We start from the raw sequence: 19,344 nt of genomic DNA, 5'->3' as shown, positions 1-19,344 counted from the left end.
ATAACAGCTTAAAAAATGTGACGGATGGCAGGCACAGTGTATTTCAGCTCAAAGGGGGAGGCAGAATGTGGGGTTTACTCCATCTGTGCCAGGCCATATACCAAAACTAAGCCCAAAGAAATCTCAGTTTACTTTTACCCATGGTGAATGTCTGCACTATTTGGGCTGTGGGTCTGCTGGCAACCAGAGAAACCTCCCAACTGTGGGAATTTCTGGAACCTAGAGACCCAGGGAAATCACAGAATACCCTGTGAACATCAATGGATAGGCCAAAAAAGGTGATTTTCCTTATTTATGGCACATAATACGTGGATACTTTGAGCCAATGGCAGACATCCTACATTCCCACTCTTCTCCCATCTGACATTTTACCGCCCATATGAAGGTGGACCTAACACCGCATTGACTTCACACAATCCAATTATGACTGATTTCTGGCGTGCGCGATAGGCCCAGCCACACAAGTGGAGTTCAGGAGATGCACAAGAATGGTGGGAGGTAGAAATTATGTGGCTCCCTGCTGATTCCGGAGGTTTCTTTCACAGAAGAGTGAGGTAAATATGTGATGTTAGTTGAAGTTTAACATTTGAAAAGCATTATGGGTAAGAAACCATTGAGGGACACATACAAGTGTCAGCACATTGGACTCCCCTCAGTGTGTAGTTGTCAAAAATGACTGGTTTTGATAGGGTTCCCTGGATGCTGGCCTGGGCTCGCCCTAAATATCAAAGCTACTCACGTTACCCAAATGACTCAATTTTTAAGACACAATTTTGCGTTTTGGGGTCTTTCCTCTCATGGGCACTAAGCCAAGCCATGCAAGTGGGATCCCTTTTTTATTAGAGAAGTGTGGAAACATAAAATAGTATAGCATATTTTCTGCATTTAAAAAACACATGGATTACCTGCATACCTTTTTTCATAATTTAGCTTTTACAATATAAATCAAATCAAATCATTAACATTTATAAAGCGCGCTACTCACCCGTGCGGGTCTCAAGGCGCTAGGGGAAAAAGGGGGGGTTATCGCTGCTCGAACAGCCAGGTCTTTAGGAGTCTCCGGAAAGCAGAGAGGTCCTGGGTGGTCCTGAGGCTGGTGGGGAGGGAGTTCCAGGTCTTGGCCGCCAGGAAGGAGAAAGATCTCCCACCCGCCGTGGAGCGGCGGATGCGAGTGCGAGGCCAGAGGAGCGGAGGAGGCGGGTGGGGACGTAGAAGCTGAGGCGTCTGTTGAGGTATTCCGGTCCCTTGTCGTGGAGGGCTTTGTGTGCGTGGGTGAGAAGTCGGAAGGTGATCCTTTTGCTGACTGGGAGACAGTGCAGGTGTCTCAGGTGTGCGGAGATGTGCTGCTGCGGGGTATGTCGAGGATGAGGCAGGCCGAGGCGTTTTGAATGCGTTGCAGGCGATTTTGGAGTTTGGCTGTGGTCCCGGCGTAGAGGGTGTTGCCGTAGTCCAGGCGGCTCGTGACGAGGGCGTGGGTCACGGTTTTTCTGGTGTCGGCGGGGATCCAGCGGAAGATCTTGCGGAGCATGCGGAGGGTGAGGAAGCAGGCGGAGGACACAGCGTTGACTTGCTTGGTCATGGTGAGAAGAGGGTCCAAGATGAAGCCGAGGTTGCGGGCGTGGTCTGTGGGGGTCGGTGCGGTGCCGAGGGCCGTGGGCCACCAGGAGTCGTCCCAGGCGGACGGGGTGTTGCCGAGGATGAGGACTTCCGTTTTTTCAGAGTTCAGCTTTAGGCGGCTGAGCCTCATCCAATCTGCGACGTCCTTCATACCCTCTTGTAGGTTGGTCTTGGCGCTGGCGGGGTCCTTGGTGAGGGAGAGTATAAGTTGCGTGTCGTCGGCGTAGGAGGTGATGATGATGTCGTGCTTGCGTACGATGTTGGCGAGGGGGCTCATGTAGACATTGAAGAGTGTCGGGCTGAGTGATGAGCCTTGGGGTACGCCGCAGATGATCTCGGTGGGTTCTGAGCGAAACGGAGGAAATATAAATTGATGCATTGTGGATACACAAACAAAATTGATTGTACGATGTACCTTAGTTGTTAATTCTGGTTACTGTGTTTTTGAGCAAACAACAAACACTATATAGTCCTGTGATTAAAAGGGTCTGATAGATGTAATGGTGTGTTGCTTTTGTAAATCAGTCAATGGGACACAAAATTATAGATGAAAATGTGTCACCTATTTCTATATTTTCTTACTTAATTTCATTATTTTTTATATTAATGATTAGTTGTTTTAGAACAGCCAGCAGCAATATACTGAAATGACCCCTTGCTGAATTTTGTCTACTTTTCAGAAATACCTGTCTAGCTTCATCCATGCATTTCACACCTGTTTCCATCACAAACTGCAAGTAGATCGACTAAAAACATGAAAAATTATATGCCACTTAGAAAACACAAAACATGGCAAAACACTTATACAAAAAATATATTATTTTGCATAGCACTTTTCTCCCATTCTCCCCAAACCCCCACAAATTGCTACAATATGGCTATTTTTCTTGGCTCACTCTAGGGCAATTCACAAACCAAGTGGAACCTTTAGAATACTCAACCTTTGGGAAAAGGGACGCAAATTTAGCCTTAATACCTTTTGTGGAAATAGGTGCCCATGAAGTGTCCCAAACTTCAATAAAAATGAGATAAATAACGGAGGATGTGTACCAAAATCTGGATGATGTGCCCCATTTTTAGGGCAAAAATTGTATTACGTGCTGTTTACAACAGACAGTATATTATGAACCCTGCAGTGTCTGATTTCATCAGGTGCAGTAAACAACTGTGCTCTCCTCGTAGCTTCAGGTGGGTGTTTGGTGTGTGACTCCCCCAAATAAATAAGTTCTTGGCTTGGTAGTTTGGTCTGGGGGCCCTGAGTGAAAAAAAGAGAGACAGAGAGAAAGACAGAGAGAGAGACCGACACAGACCTGGTGACTGAATTTCAAAATGTGAACCCAAATGAACTGGCACCAGTACCGGCTACGATGCTTGTCCAAATTGTGTGGTTCTAAACAGCCATATTTCACAAAGCCTCCTTTTTTATCATATATGAGAGTACTTTTAAATACTTGAATTACGTTTGTGCATTGTACAAGGATCTCATATGTTTGATTTAATAGACAAGTCAGCTGCTCCATCTGTCATAAGAATCTAGGCCGTGTTCAGTGTTTACATAACTACTAACCTGCCTCTTGGTTCACTGCTGGCATTTTTGTTGGGGGCCTTGGGGGGAGCCATTAAACACTTTAAACAAATGTCAGCCTTGGAAGTGATGTATTCTGATAAAGTGAAACACTTCTACATGTTAGAGAAATACAATTTTTTGAATTTTGAAGAAACTATATCATATGTTTATAATTTATTTGTTGCACAACACACATGCCAAACATTTTCATGGCTTGGCTTATGTATGGACTCTTAGAGCCAAGCCAGACTCTTGGCCCGGCTCACCCTATTAATTTGTTGGTGCACCTACCCCTATTTGCAACTTTGCAACTTGATCTTAGTACATGGAGTCATCAGTCACTTGATAAAATGATTTGTAAAAAGCAAGGACTGGAAACCTGGAGCCCTGCCTACATGCATTGATTTGATAACTCTATCTTTAAGGCTTCTCATAGCAGTGCCAGAGAAGAATTCATGCAGTGAAACTACATTTAAAATAAGTGACCCCAGGGCAGAGACTCCTGGCCATTATGTTTTCAACAGTCATGAGTTTCAGGAAAAACTACCAAGCCCAGGTGGACAGGCAGGGCCTTAGCTTCAGGGGAATGTTTGGAGTGTGACACCACAAAATGCATTCGTGGCTTGGAAGTTGGGTCTGGGCGCTCTGAGTCAGCTTTCTAGCATCTGTGTTGTTTTTCCTTATTGTTGTCATTTCGCTAAGAGCTCCTACCTTTTTCATTTTTTGAGCTTGAAACCTAAATGTATATAGAGACTGGTTTAGCATAAAAATAGTAATTCTGCACCCATGGAAGTAATCTTTGAATAGATGTAAATGTACTACTTTTTGAAATTCACAAATGTTGGCAAAAGTACGCTTGGAAAGCTGCACCAGTCTCAGGTTTCCAGGTACACTACTGGCAATCAAACACCCAAAAATGTAATGGGATAAATGCTTGCAAATAGCTGTACCAGTAGGAGTCGTGAGGGGTGGCATTCCAACCAATCCTTTTTCACCCACTTTGCTTCACTAGACAGAGGCCATCCCACTGCAAAATAGTACTGACCATGTCTAGAAAACATTCCATCCCAACATTGGTCATCTCACCCCTCCACTACGCCTTTTTTAGTTGTGAAATCTGAGATTCAGGCACCCCGAATCTCATTGACCAACCTATGTCCCTGTGCCCAGGGCATTCTCAATGAAGGCATTACTCAGCCTCCTGCTAGTGGTGAGTTAATGGGTGCAGCAACATTTTTGCCTGTTGACTATCATTCTCATAAAGCTCTGCTTGCTGAGGAGGGCTTTTTGTGACTTTCAAGGATTCTTCGGTCGTATTTAGGTTTCTAGGGGGTTTGTGCTGGGCTATTTTATTTTTTTGGAGACAAGTGAGAAGTTGCCATGCCGTTGATCAGCAGCGAGCAGACATGGGTTTTCTGAACTCTGAATAAGCCTCCCTTGCTTCTGATGGATTGCCGGGTGCACCACCTTTCCTGAACCTCAGACTCATAATGTCTTGGTTGCAAGTGAGTTTGTGATGTTTTTAGGTGTTCTTGGTGGCATTTACATTTCAGAGCTTTTTAATTTTGTGCAGGAACGTGGCACCACTTGCCATGTCATTGACCAGGACCGAGCAATTTAGCAATTTAGGAGTTTTATTGCTCTAATTCCATCCCACCTGCTTCTGTTTAGTTGCCATTTGCACCTCCCTGCCTGCCTGTTGGTAATCAGATGCATAAAACTTTGTACAGATGGGGGCATTTGCATATCACAGCTTTTGCAATGGGCACTTTCATTTTCTGGAGGAAAGTGGAACCAGTTGTCATTCTACTGACAAGCACAGTGCATGAAGCAGTTTTATGAACATTGCTTCCACCCTTCTTTCTTCTAATTGGTTGCTGGGTGTCCTATGCTCCCCCCGTTACCTATCACAGGTACAAAGAGCCAGATGTTGACTTGTAGTGACAGCATGCAAAGTGTGCATGTCCAATGGGCCAAACAGCTCACAAGAGATGGAGATAGCCACAAATTATTACTCTTTGTTGATTTGGGTACTTTAGATAAGCTACATTCTTTAGAACAGTGCTCATTAGTTCCTAAAGCTGTACAGTTTTATATTGTAAAGTGGTGACTCTGAAAATGTATTTCAATAGAAGATCTTAGTTAATGACAGAGCATCAGAGGCTAACTACTAACTCTTTGCTGATTTAGAAGGAGGAACCTTGAAGGTGTAATTAAAGTTGATAGTGGTCTAAACTTGAAGCAAACAATACTCACTCAAACTGTGAACTTCTTCCACACATATGAATTCTATGGGGAAGCAAATGTTGATGTCCCTTTTCCAGCAGTATTGACACCCAACCAAACTATTAGAATCCTGTTTAGTACGATGCTGGATGTATTCTACCAAGTGGCTTTTCCATGTTGAATTTATTTTGTATTGATTGAGTTAGTGAATTAAGTTAATCTTAATTTTGACTCTTACTCATGACTTCCAGGTAGATCTTCTCTCATTTATAAAACTGTGACAGAAATGCTCAGAGGGGGGTAAGTTGACAGGACACAAAAGTCTTTGGAGAAAAAGACTGGGGTGCAGACTTAAAGGGAAAAAAGAAAAATTGTGTTATAGTCAATTCTTTGTTTAAATTAGGGAACATCTGCAAGGGCACCTCAACCATCCTTATCACTTAGCCAGCTCCTTCCCTGAAGGCAGGCCTTAGGGAGCTCGTCCAGGTAGATTTTCAGAACATCTATGTTCTTGTTCAAGAAGTTTGCAAAGTGGAGTCATCAGTTGGTGGGCACTGCCTGGCACCCAAAAGAGTTTCTCAGTCTCCACTGGTGCGGGATCCTGTAATTGTGATTAAGAAATCTTGGCACATAGTCTGTAGTTTCTGCCCCAATTGTCTACTAAAGTTACAAACAGAATTTGTGAATTTTGAGGACCCAGCACTGTGGCTTGTTTCGGGTAGTTTTTGCCTTTTGTATATTCCTTCAAGGCTGGTCCAGTCAAAGTCCTTATCTTCAGGTATTAGCAGGAACGTGGTATGGTGTTGGCAGTCTTCCTTCAGGGAAAACCCAAAACAAGGTCACAAAGGAGGAAGAAAGTGCCCCACTAGGGACTTGTTAACTTGTGGAGGGCAGTCCTTCTAGGGAACAAGGAGCAGAACAAAGAAGGAGAAATTGCCAACACTTCAAAGGGATCAGCCTGTCTCTTAACTTCAATACTATTATCTTCCGCCTGAGGGCCCCCAAGAATGCGTAAGAGAAGCCTTGAAATTCATATTGCGGTTTGAGGCTTTCTCCATCCTCCACTATCCTGTGTACTCTTTGGTTTGGGAAATCAAAATAGTTTCATGTGTAACTACAATCACATGTAACATACATATGCCACGTGCAACGTTCTGCACACACAACAGACACACACACACACACACACACACACAATATCCATGTTCCACATGGATGGAGCAAGGGCCTGGTTGCAGGGCAATAGCAGGCAAATATAAAAAACATAGAAGAGGTAGGCACCCTGGGAGATGAGGTCAAAAGACCTGTTAAGTTGGTAAAGTATGTTGTGGTTACCACTATCAATCCTCATCAGCCAGTGAGCTAAGTCATCCCCTGTAAAGGAGATCACACCTGAAGTGGTTGCTGTAATTCATATTCTGTATTACAGCAAGCCCACAGTGAACATGTTGGATTGTGTGTGTGTGATAAGGCAAAACCCCAAAATACCAACAGAATGTGCTCTGGGGATCTCAAACCAGGGGCCTTCGGTCTCTATAGCCATGTCAGGGACCTTTTCTCTCCCAACACCCCCAAAGTTACCACCACCCCTCTTACTCTTTCTACCACATACACAATCCTTTTTAAAATTGATAGTTTCTGTTCATTTTGTATTATTCGTTTTTTCAGGTTAATAGTCCTTTACTCTTAATTGTTTCCTTTTCAAAATTCTAGACTGCTAAGTTAGTTGTGGAACACTAAGCATTGCTGCTATCTTGCTTGTCTCTGGTATTTTAAAGATGCATCAGTCACTGTACATGATCAGCCAATTGTGGGACCTCCTATGTCACAGCCACATTCGATAAAATAGCTCTTGGAGGGACATTATGTAGCATTATGTCTTGCAACCGAGCACTATAATGGGGGTTAAATGATTCCTCCCTGGTTATTAATGGGCGTGGGGGGTAAATACAACAATTGTTACAGCCTATGGCAGAATTATGTTTTCTTCATCTTAGACCCATTAATAGTAGAATATTAACAAAGAGAGAGACATTGACAATGTGAGAGAAAGCCTACTTCCAAGATCTCTCCTCCACTCCACCATGCAATTTAATTTAATTGATCTCCAAATATTTCAATACTCTAAAGCAGAACACAGAACAAAAATCATTTTCTAGGGTTATTACTAAAGGGCAAGCAGTGTTAAACTATACATGGTTGCTATGTAGTCATAGTCAGACCCATCACTTTAATTACTTCTTCTACCATACTTCATTGTATGTTGGTACTTTTCCATCAGTTAACCAATATCCTTCTAAATCATACGTTTTTTTTTTCTCCTCGGCATTCTTTGTCCTCCTCCTTTGCGTTTCTTGCCTCACATGTAAGCCCCACTGTCTCTCTATTCTCAAAACTTCCACTCTCCTCATTTCTTGTCTCATATCTGCATTTTGCAGGCTCACAATGTGATTAGTTACTTTCCCCACTGACCTCTAAGCCTTATAAGTGCACCTATTAAGTCATAAGCCTGTCGAGACCAAACATATATTTTGGGTCTGGGCAGGGCTTTCTGCAAATGGTCAGACTGATATGGAGAGTGCACTTTTCCTGTTTGCAAAACACAGGTGTTCAAAGTCACAGATCTTTGAATGGTCAACACTAGTACACTATGATTGAATCAGTAATCTGGGTAGGTGAATATACACTGTGTCATGATTATGTGAGTGCAATCACCTCTGAAAGTATCATTCTTTCTTTCTGTCATGTCAGAATTTCACCAAAGTGGGCGAGGCAGATTCTTCCCGCTGTGGAACACGGGAGCAGTTAATGAAACGTGGATGTAACGAGGACCAGATAATGGACCCGCATAGCTCACATGAGATCCTGGAGGACACTCCACTCAGCGACAACTCGGAAAGAAAGACGGTGACTCAACTAGCCCCTCAAAAAATCCAGCTCACACTGCGGCCAGGTGAGTGTAACATCACATCGCCAGATTACAAGCCAATATTTCCACACTTATGATCTGTAACATATTCATGATTCTCTTTTAGATACTAGATCATTATTACATTGCCACCAGAGCATTCTTGCTGTACTGATTATCCATTCCTCTTCATGGAATCCTCTGACCAGCTGACGTATACAAATGCTGATAATCCTCCATCTTAATTAACTTCCAGAGTTTTTTTCTCTTAATGACTATCAATGGGAAGCATTCTCCAAATGTACTTCACTTTTGTTCAATGTATCCAGTGGCAGATTACCAAGTAGGCAAAGTAGGCATGGGCATGTGGGCCCCTCTTCTTTCAGTGGCCCTGAAACAACAGATCAAAATAATATTGATTTGATCTTGAAAGAAAATTACATCAAGCTTTCTTAAATTGTTTCCAAAATATAGAAAAATGAATCAACTCAAAGAAACACCTTTACATTAAAGACTCTGTAAAGAAAATACTGTAGTAATATAATGTACCCATAAACAATTTAAAGTACATAAACCATAGATATCAGATTCACATAACAGTTTGTCTCTTAAAAGCTCATCTTCTATCAGCTGTTAGTTTGTCTCTTAAAAGCTCATCTTCTATCAGCTGTTAGTTTGTAAAAACAAATTCAGTGCAAACTACATACGTGTAGTGTTTAGTTTTGTGTAGTAAAATTGTTTTATTAAAATTGTTGGTTGGTAAAATTAAAAACATATTAGGAGATAATTTGCAAGGGCGACCCTTAAAGCTTAGGGGCATCCACAGGGTTTAATCCGGCACTGAATGTATTGGACCAGGATTGTTCCATTACCTTCCAACACTGTCCTCTTCAGTTGTTCGCTGCTCTCATTAGATTAGACAAGACTGTGATGTAGTTGTTAAGTAAGAGTACACCAAGTTTTCTACTATACGAAAAAGAGAGTGTAGCAACATTTATGACTTTGGTGACCATAACGTAAAAAGAATCAATGGTACCTCCTCACAACAACTACATCAAAGAGAAAAGCAATACAAATCAAAACTAACAGAACTGTACTACATCAGTTACTGAACTAGATTAACAAATCCCCTCTCACCATCCAAACCCATGACTCTTAACAAAGACTTTAGGAAATAATACTCAAACAAAACTAAATTGACAGGAACAGAAATATGGATATAAACAAATGGTGTGAAATAAGTACAACTCAAATATATAGTGGAGAAATGGACAAGACATAGAAAGCTGACTATAATGAAAGTAAAAAGAAAATTGAAGGAAAGTCATAGACAAGGAAGAAGATAAAAAAAAATATGAGAAATTTTTAGAATGATGAAGAAACTTAACAAATATGTCTGCAAATGTTTATAAATGTGTAAGAAAATGTCTCTTTCTGTATGATCACCCCCCTCCAAATTCTTGGACTGAAGCTGCTGGTTTTTGGACTTTGATGTGCACTGGCCACAGGGCACCTGGGCACCTGTTCTGACCCTTAAAATCTGTGTGCAGTTGGATAATACCAGATTGGCTTATTTAAATTACCTGTAAGTCCCTTGTATATGGTATAAAGTGTAACCAGGGCTAGTGAGCTGGCCAGGACCCAGGGCACCTGTTCTGACCCTTAAAATGTGTGTGCAGTTGGATGATACCTGATTGGCTTATTTAAATTACCTGTGAGTCCCTTGTATATGGTATAAAGTGTAACCAGTGCTAGTAAGCTGACCAAGACCCAGGGCACCTGTTCTGACCCTTAAAATGTGTGTGAAGTTGGATAATACCTGATTGGTCTATTTAAATTACCTGTAAGTCCCTTGTATATGGTATAAAGTGTAACCAGGGCTAGTGAGCTGGCCAGGACCCAGGGCACCTGTTCTGACCCTTAAAATGTGTGTGCAGTTGGATGATACCTGATTGGCTTATTTAAATTACCTGTAAGTCCCTTGTATATGGTATAAAGTGTAACCAGTGCTAGTAAGCTGACCAAGACCCAGGGCACCTGTTCTGACCCTTATAATGTGTGTGCAGTTGGATAATACCTGATTGGTCTATTTAAATTACCTGTAAGTCCCTTCTATATGGTATAAAGTGTAACCAGGGCTAGTAAGTTAAATGTCACTAGTGGGCTGCAACACTTAATTGTGCCAGCACTGCATTGACAAAGTGAAAACATGGCTCTAGGTCTTTCTTTGCAGCCTAGTCGAGCAGCTTTTAAACTGCCAACTCAACATGAAAAAATAAACCATTCCTCCAAGTCCAAACCTCCTTTTCTTTTTCTTTTTTTTGTATGTCGCCCCTAAGACAGGCCTTAAAAACCAAAAAGTGAGTGGGCAGAATATTAAAAAAGAAGTCTATGTTTCCATATTGTGTTTTTTACTGTAGCAGGGCTGTTAGTGCTGTTGGCTAACATGGGGTCACATTAGCCGAACCACTAAGTGCCAGCTTCTATCTGGGGCCAAAAAATATAATACTTCAAGTTATCAAATTAATTGTTACAAATTATCACACATTCATTGTTAGAAACCAGATCCATTGCTGAATTTGATTTAAAGTAACTTTTAATATTTATGTGGCTTTAGAAAGTTACCACTTTCTTGCCCTAAATTTCTACTAGTCATTTCTGATTAACTACAGCAGTTGTCAGCTGAGACAGCCTGCTGCCATCCTGCCAGGATGGCACGGGCATGTGGCCACTAATGACCCAGCTTCAAAGGGGCAGTCTCCTCCAATAGGCAAATGCAAGTCACACTGTAGCCTGCCCTGCTCTTTGTTGAAGCAGGCTGGCATCTCCCCCCAGACAGGTAAAACCTGTTGCAGAACTGGATTCCAGTGGGAGTTGCTCAACACCTCGGGTGTGGCTATAGCTCTGACCTAGGGAAGAGAGGTTCTGACATCTTGGACAGAGAGATGCACTGTGGGATTGTTTATTCCCAACCACACAGGAAGTGATGTAAGAGTGGGTACGGTTGCCCTGTGGAAATTGTTTCCCATTAGCCAGGGAGTCCTCCCTCTCACAAATTCAAAATGAGTATGAAAGTCTATTGGAACAGGCAAAAAAGGCTACTTTGGCCTGAAAATACCAAATTTATTAAGCCGGTGGTAAGGTCGGTAAACTGAAATACTGGCTTGCCAATAGAGATGCCGAAGTTCGATTTGTCTCAAGCATTCGAGATCCAGAGCCCCGGGGGTAGTGACAATCTTTGCTGATTACTATGCAAAATTGTCTGAGAATCATTCGACTGTGCCCAAGTCTTTGGATAGACCTATTATGAAAGACCTACCCCGCCCTAGTTTACTACCTGAAGTCAGAGAAGCATTACATCTTCTGATATTGGAGGGGGAAATTATGACTGCCATAACTGGCATGCTCACCAGTAGCCTTTTATGTTTTCAGTGTTTGTTTTTGTGAAATCCACTGGGTAATTTCAAGTGTTTTACAACTTTTCAAAAGCAGACGTTATCAGTGCAATGAGCAGGGCGCAACCCTGTAGCACACATAGTTACATTTTTCTTTATACTGAAACAGGATTTTCTTTTTGTAAAGGAAAATAAATAATGGTCCGCTCACCGTGGAAGTCTTCTCCCATGGCGGGAGAAGCATTATTACAATTTTAATGTCCCTTAGTAACAGGTTGGGCCTGGTGGTAAGGAACCATAAAAAATGGTTACATGTCCACCCATCTAAATTGGGCACATGGACATGTAGTCATTTCTCCAACGGGCCGGCAGAGATGTTTTGCCATGGATAAGGAGCAATCGGTGTGGCCAAACGTAAGGTGTGCCTGAAATTAAATTTGGCAGGCGCACCACTATGTTGAAGGGGAAGGAACTCCGTTGCATCCACAATGGAGTTTCCCTTTTGCCAACATATAAATTGAGCCCTTAATATAGTGGTTTACTGGTCAAGAGCTGGTACACCGCAGAAATGCACATTTCTCCTTAGCAACATTTCTTTAGGCAGGCACCCTTATAGAGATGTGTTTAGTGGAACACCATCTGTTTGACAGTTCCTTCTTCCCAATTAAAATGTGGGGGAAGGTAAAGATGAATGAATTGAACTAAAAGAAATGTCATTAAAAACGGTGTGCAAAAGAATAAAGGGAAAAATGCCTTATCGATTCTTAGGGCCACGTGTACAATCGTAACATTTTCCTAATTCTGACTTTTTGCAACTTTTAGGAACGCGCAAAATGCGATGTACAACAGTGTCTCAGACACTGTTTGTGATTCCCAAATGGGTTGCAAAGGACCTATCTCAAAGCGGCGGCTGCCATAAATTAAAAGTAGTGGGGGGGATGGAGGTGGTGCGGGATGTGAAGGGGGGCGCAGGGTCAGTAGCAGGAAGGGGAGGTGAGGGGTGGTTAATGAAAAAAAAAACACTTACCTGGTGCTGCTGACCGCCTCGCATTCCTCTTCTTCCTGGTTCCAGCATCAAAGACTCCCTGTGCAATCCCTGTGCTGCTCTCATACTATTATCTAGCATGAGAGCAGTGGGGGGATTGGCCTGAGGAGGCTGGTTTGCCGCTAGCTCAGGCACAGGGAGTCTGCATGTTTCTTTGGCCGGCCTAGACCGGCCAGCCAAACAGACATGTGCAGTTAAGGACACACTACATTCCCCACTCCCATGGGGCAGCCCCGCACCTTCCTGCACAGGCTGGTTCAGTAAGCAGCAGAAAAATAAAAAAGATAGTGAAATATTGTTTAATTTTTCTCCTGCAGGCTCTGAGCCAGTGGGGTGACGCTTGTCCGCCATTGCGCAGGAACCGCTGCTACTGCCTCATCAATATTCATGAGGCAGGTCGCAATTTGCAACCAATTGGGAAAGGCCTTTACTCAGAGGTATGGTGGCCTGCTGGGGTCAGCAGACCACCATATCTGTGATTGCTTTGTCATAAAGCATTTTTTTTATTGCAGCCCATTTTCTTTAAAGGAAAATGGGATGCATTTCAAAATGAAAAGTGTTCTTTTCGTGTTTTTTAAGAGTAGGGAGTGGTCTGTGGAACCATTGCCTGCTCTTAAAAATGTTTAGCACCCACATCCACAAAGGGGAAGGGGTCCCTCAGGGACCCCCTTCCCATTTGCAAATGAGTTACCACCTCCTTCACAGAGTCACTAAATGATGAATGTTTTGGGTCTGCATTCGGGTTGCAAACATTCATACATGCGCCTGTTGTGGCTCGCTTTTGGGAAGGGACGTGCTTAACACGCCCCTTCCTAATATCAACTCACAAACCCTATTTTGCGATTGGGTAAATGGTTTCCGAATTGCAAAATAGGGTTGGTACATATCCAAAAGCCATTTAGCAGTCGCAAACAGCCCAATTTGCCATTTGCCACTGCTAAAATCATTGGATGTGGCCTTATGTGTTTAGAGTGACACACCTCTGTAGTTCATGGTTGACTGGATCTCATTTCCTCCAGCAATGGCCTAGAACTACTGAATCGCTAAATAGCACTGCTGCCCTTTGGCAATAACTGTGTGAATATGTCTCATGGGAAGCAATTAGGCTGTGCTGGACGTCAGCTGTTACACAGGTGGGCAAAGAGGCAAAGACAGACATATCCAAGAAAGTTATGCACAGTTTTTACTTTTGCATCTTAATTACACTTCATGCTGCTTCCCCTCCAGTGCACCTTTCATCAGACAAATGTAGAAAAGGAGGTCCATGCTCATGGACAGCAATAACGGGATCAGCACGGACTCAGATCTGATGGTTTCTGGCCTGCCTACTGGATACAAACACCTCTTCACCAAGTATTTCTCAACTCACCCATTCTGAACACGAAGAGATTGCTGGCTATACTCCTGTGCTTCTGCAGGGTGTGAGGCATACCCGTGAAGCTTGGAAGAGTGCTAATAATACCCCTTAGTTTGTGCAGAGTATTGCACATATTCCAGAGCATCAGCAGTTTGTAACATAAACTCCTGAGCCTGGTTACTCTGCATATTCCTCAAGAGTGTGGAGAGTGTTATGATTCGGCTGGGCAAAGTTCCCTTAGAGAGAGTGAGAGCTCTGTGTACAGACCATGAGATCATAGTGGGTTGAAGATCCCACTGTGCCCCTACATTGTTACACCAGGAAGTGTTCTTCTCTAGTACCGTAACACCATCTATAAACCTCTCCTAAATGCCATTCATCACAAACGAACATTTGCCAGGGCTGCAGTGTACCAGGACAAGTTACAGACTAAAATTAAAGTATTTTCATAGCACTGGGCTGCTGTTATCCACTATGCCCAGTAAGGTCAGGAGTGCTCTAGTGGTCATTCTTTGCATTTTTATAGGCATTTTACCTGACTTAAGTCTTAATCACTGAAGGGCCTAATTTGGGCTTTCCTCCTCACAATGTCAGCAGAGATGAGCTTCTGGGTATGTAGCCTCTATGATACGGTATCAAGGCGGCAAAGCAGCAAAAGGGGAAACTTCTTACCCATAAACCAAGCTCCAGCAGGGGGGTCCCAGGTTTGCTGACACACAACACTCTCAAGCTCGTTTAGCCAACTATCTGGTCCTTATTAACCTTTTACTTTTCTTTTCAAGCTGTTAGGACAGCGACTCACTCCAAACACTCCTTTGCATTCCCTCTCTTCTTTTCACTGTGCAAATCTCTGCTGAGATGCTACAGAAACAGTTTGCCTCATTACTTTAAAAAGCAGGACGATCTTCTGATGAGCATCAATGAAGAAAGGAGCATCTTTCTGCTTTTTTAATGCCGCGCTCTTTTCAACCAAATTGCTGCTCTTCTGATACTTTGTGCCAGGTCATTCTTATTTGAAAATAAATTAACTCCTGCTTTTAATTCTCATTTCTGTTCGCTGTGGAGGTTGAGTGGAGAAGAAATTCTATCTTCAAGCACTGAATAAGATTACAAAATGCTTCTTGTGTTTATCAATAGATGAAGTAGTATTTGCTATTCACTTGAAAGAAGGGCCAATGCTGCAATGTAGTGGCAAAATTCCGGTACTTTTCAGTTACATTGAAAAGCCAGATTTCGGTCCAGGGTTGTTTTCTAGTTGAAACTGGTTGGAGCCGAAAACCGGACACTGTACCCATGGGTAAGACCCCTGGCCCCAATGGATTTCCTGTCCAGTTCTTTAAGTGCTATGTTTCCCGCCTAGTCCCACAGTTGCGATTATTGTTCAAAGAATTCCTCCAAACAGGGACCCTTCCATATGACCTCCAAGGCGCACATACGTTGGTCATACATAACCAAGAGAACCCCCCAAGGAATGTGCTGATTGTAGGATGATATCCTTGTTAAACACTACAACTAAAATCCTGACCCAGGCTTATGACTTGGTAGGGGTGACTTGCACACAGGTAAACTTTGACCAGAATGGCTTTATGTCCAACAAGGGAGCACAGCACTGCATTTTGCAACTGCAAGTAGCATTTGAATTGGCACAGCGAGCCAAGGTTTCAGGCTTATGTAAAGCTCCTATATCAGCCCCCATGGGCCACAGTGAGGGTAAATGATGTGTTGTCCTCCCACTTCCTAATATAGTGGGGTATACTGCAGGGCTGCTACCGTTCCCCACTCTTGTTTGGGCTAGCAGTGGAACCTCTGGCAGTATGGGTACAAACAGACGCTCAGGTATGGGAACTGTGTGTGCACCCGGAGCAAGACGAATGCATACTGTTATATGTAAACAATTATCTGCTGTATGTGCGGTGCCCAGATTGATCGATTCCCCGACTCACACAGATATTTAGAATTTATAAGGAAAATTCAGGTCTTAAAGTTAACTGGGAAAAATCTGCAGTCCTTTCAGTAACAGGCTCACCAGATTATATGGGCTTAGATGCGAATGGCCCTTTGAAGTGTGCTAGCAGCTATAAATCCTTGGGGCTGCATGTCTCATTTAAAAGGTTGAGATGCTGGGAATCAATGTAGCCACTATGCTGCAACAACTGAAATAAATTGTTTGACTTGATGATGGCCCATGGTAACCCTATTCAAAACTATTGCCTTGCCCCAACTACTGTACATCTTTCAAAATTCTTCTCTTTGCTACTATTACGAAATACATATGGGCTGGAAAGATGCCTATAGTTGCTTTTACTGAATGTGTATGGTCACCATATGATGGTAGACTTGGTGTAGTGGACATCAGGAGATACTATCTGGATTCACAGTTACTGCCAATAAATGAATGGCTCTATGCAGATAGGGCAGACTCAGCAGTGCGGTAGGAGGTCCTGACAACGGGAATACTGTTGCTCCTATCACTGTTATATAGTGATAGAGAACCTCCCTGACGTTACTAGAATTGTGCCTGAATGCAGGCACATGGCTCTTGGGGACATTAGTCAGTCAAAACGTATTTATTTGGCGATTGACATAGAATCACATTTAAAACCAATAAATACAAATAAATCCTAAAAACATTTTTCAATTTGATTAATTCCTTAAATAATGTTGAAATCACTAGTTTAAAATCCCCCATCCTCACACTTGGCGGAGGGACCCCGAGCGTCATCTGACATCAGTACAATCATAAATTTATAGGACCTAAAATGCATCCTTGCCTCACACCACACCTAGAGGGAATTGAGCATGTTCTCTCTACATTAGGTCCATATTGTACTGAGTGCGAACGGACAATTGAGTTCAGCAAAGTTGGGTTGATGCCCATGGCTTAAATTTCTAACTGTATCGTCTCTCTGTTCAGCTTGTCAAAAGCACTAGAAAGATCAGTGAAAGCCATGTGGATAGCGCCCTTTTTCACCATGACAAATTTGCTGAGTTTGAGCTGCAGATTTAAAACCTGATCAATAGTGCTTGGACCCGGCCTGAAGCCGAACTGGATTGGTGACAGGATATTTCCCTCCATTACCCACTCCTCCAAACGCGAGAGGACAACTCTACCTAGAAGTTTGGTTGTGAGGTCAAAAAGGGAAATGGGTCTATAGCAAATTGAATCCTGCCTATTGCCTTTCTTAAAAATGGGGACGATTGTGTCCCTTTTCCAGGAGGGAGGAATGTAGCTCTCTACGACACTTCTCAGGATTTCTGTGACAAGAGGAGCCCATAAGTGGGGCAATGACTTAAAGAGGTCCACTGGGACCCCATCTGGCCCAGGTGCTCTACCTACCTTTGTACGGTTTATTGCTGTAAAGGCCTCCAGTAGATCAATAGGGGGATCTAATGGCATTGGGTAAAGACACTTTGAAATCGTACTTTCCTCCCCCACATAGGGTTGTTCATGTTACACCTGGAAGATCCCTTACTAGTGACTTACCCAAGCTTCTTCTGTGATCAGGCAATTATCTAATTTAGTGACAAGCTCAGAGAAGTATGGTTGATTAATCACCCCCAGAACTCGGTGGAGTCTTTCATTTGAGTAACTACCATTAGGTCATCCCACGCTTTTGATCTAATTTTAGCTTTCCTCACTTCTAATGTGGACTTATACTGGCTCCTAGCCAATTTGACTAAATAGCACGAGCGCGGTGATGCTTTGGGAGCTTTCTTTAGGTTTAGGTGCTCAGGCTTTCACTCAGAGTTGAACCAGCGATGTACTGCTGGGGTAGTTTCTATCATATCAGTGCTCAAAGCAGCGGAAATGGAGCCACATACTTGCTCATATTCCTGCACTATATGCTTGTGATAGGATAGGCAAGTATGAATAGAGTCCAACTTTTCCTTGATGATTTTATGATTAAACACCATTTGGTCCACCTTGTCCCACTTGATGCGCATGCCCTTGTTTCTGTTAAAAACCAAGTTATCACTCCCCTGCTTTCATTTCTGTCCATTTTAGTGTAATAGGCTAAGGTAATGACAAGGGGTCATGATCACTGGCACAATGAGGAACAATCTGAACATCATGTATTAAGTGGGAGTCCTCAGAGCTAATAAGGATGAAGTCTATATGATTCCCTTCAGAGTTCCCTGTAAATGTGGGGATGCTATTAACATTACGGGACATAGCCACCCTGGCACATGGGAGATGGTATTTGCTAATAAAAAAATTCAGCGCCACCCCTATTTCAGAGTGCCTAAATGGATAGCAGTTTCTCTGCCCTCAATCGAAAACCAACAGCTATTACCATCATCAACTGGACATGGGGGGTATTAAAGTTGCCTACCCATAGCAAGGTTACATTGTTACATTGTAGCCATGAGGAGTCAAGAAAGTCCATTAAATCTTCAACATGTTTCTTTAAAGAACCGTATGGAACATTACTATGGAAATGTATTATAAGTATAGCTTTCCTCCCCTCCCCCTGTACTAAGAAGATCATAAAATGGGGAGTTGCCCAGAGTAATGTTGCCCTAGAATTTGCTAACTCCAAGGAGACGAGGAGAACAAGATCTTTACGGGCCCTACTTGTAGTGGAGTGGATCGTGAATTGGTGTAGGGTAAGAAAGCCATCCAGGTAGAAAGGGTCAACCAACCAAGTCTCCTGGAGACAGATTACACTATATGAGGACACAAAGTTTATCCAATCAGGATTTTGTAATTTGGTCCGTACTTCTGCAATGCTCAAACTGTTCAGAGATAGGGATTTGCAGCCTGTTCTGGCCTCATGTTCTTCCAGCCGGAAGGATGGGACAGGATCCTGTGCTGAGCGGCTCAGAGGGCTGTCTTCACCGACTACCCCTGGGCCCGGAGGGACAGCCCCTACTATCGAAGGTTTCTTCACAGTCAATCAACTCCGTCTAGAAAGTTCAGTGACTCAAAATAATTAGCGATTTGGAACTTCGGCCAGGATTGCAGAGCTGTCAGCCCTACCATGCTAATTGATGATACATTTGAGCAAGCTGTAACTAAGACGGAAGGATCATAGAAGTGTCGTAAAGGATAAGCTTTGATCCCACCCATGTGACCATCTGTATGCTCCAGAGTCTCCAGCAGGCCCCTCACCACCTGAGGGTCCTTGAACTTTATCACAATACAATCTCCCGCTGCAGATTTTGTTGAGGGGGCCCACCCATTTCACTCTACAGATGATTTTCTGGTTTCGGTCCCCTGGGGAGTTT

General features: G+C 43.0%; 1 protein-coding gene across 1 annotated transcript in view; it reads left to right on the top strand.

Moving 5' to 3' along the window:
- ITGB7 (integrin subunit beta 7) overlaps positions 1–19,344 on the top strand; it is a 786,164-nt gene that overhangs the window by 369,887 nt on the left and 396,933 nt on the right. The window contains exon 4 of the mRNA XM_069230944.1: positions 8,162–8,363. Coding sequence (XP_069087045.1) covers positions 8,162–8,363 — 202 coding nt within the window. The remainder of the gene's footprint in view (positions 1–8,161; positions 8,364–19,344) is intronic.

The sequence above is a fragment of the Pleurodeles waltl genome, chromosome 4_2, assembly GCF_031143425.1.
Source record: "Pleurodeles waltl isolate 20211129_DDA chromosome 4_2, aPleWal1.hap1.20221129, whole genome shotgun sequence".
Taxonomy (NCBI): Eukaryota; Metazoa; Chordata; class Amphibia; order Caudata; family Salamandridae; genus Pleurodeles; species Pleurodeles waltl.
The sequence above is the reverse complement of the archived record's forward strand: the minus strand, read 5'-3'. Positions and strand labels throughout refer to the sequence as shown.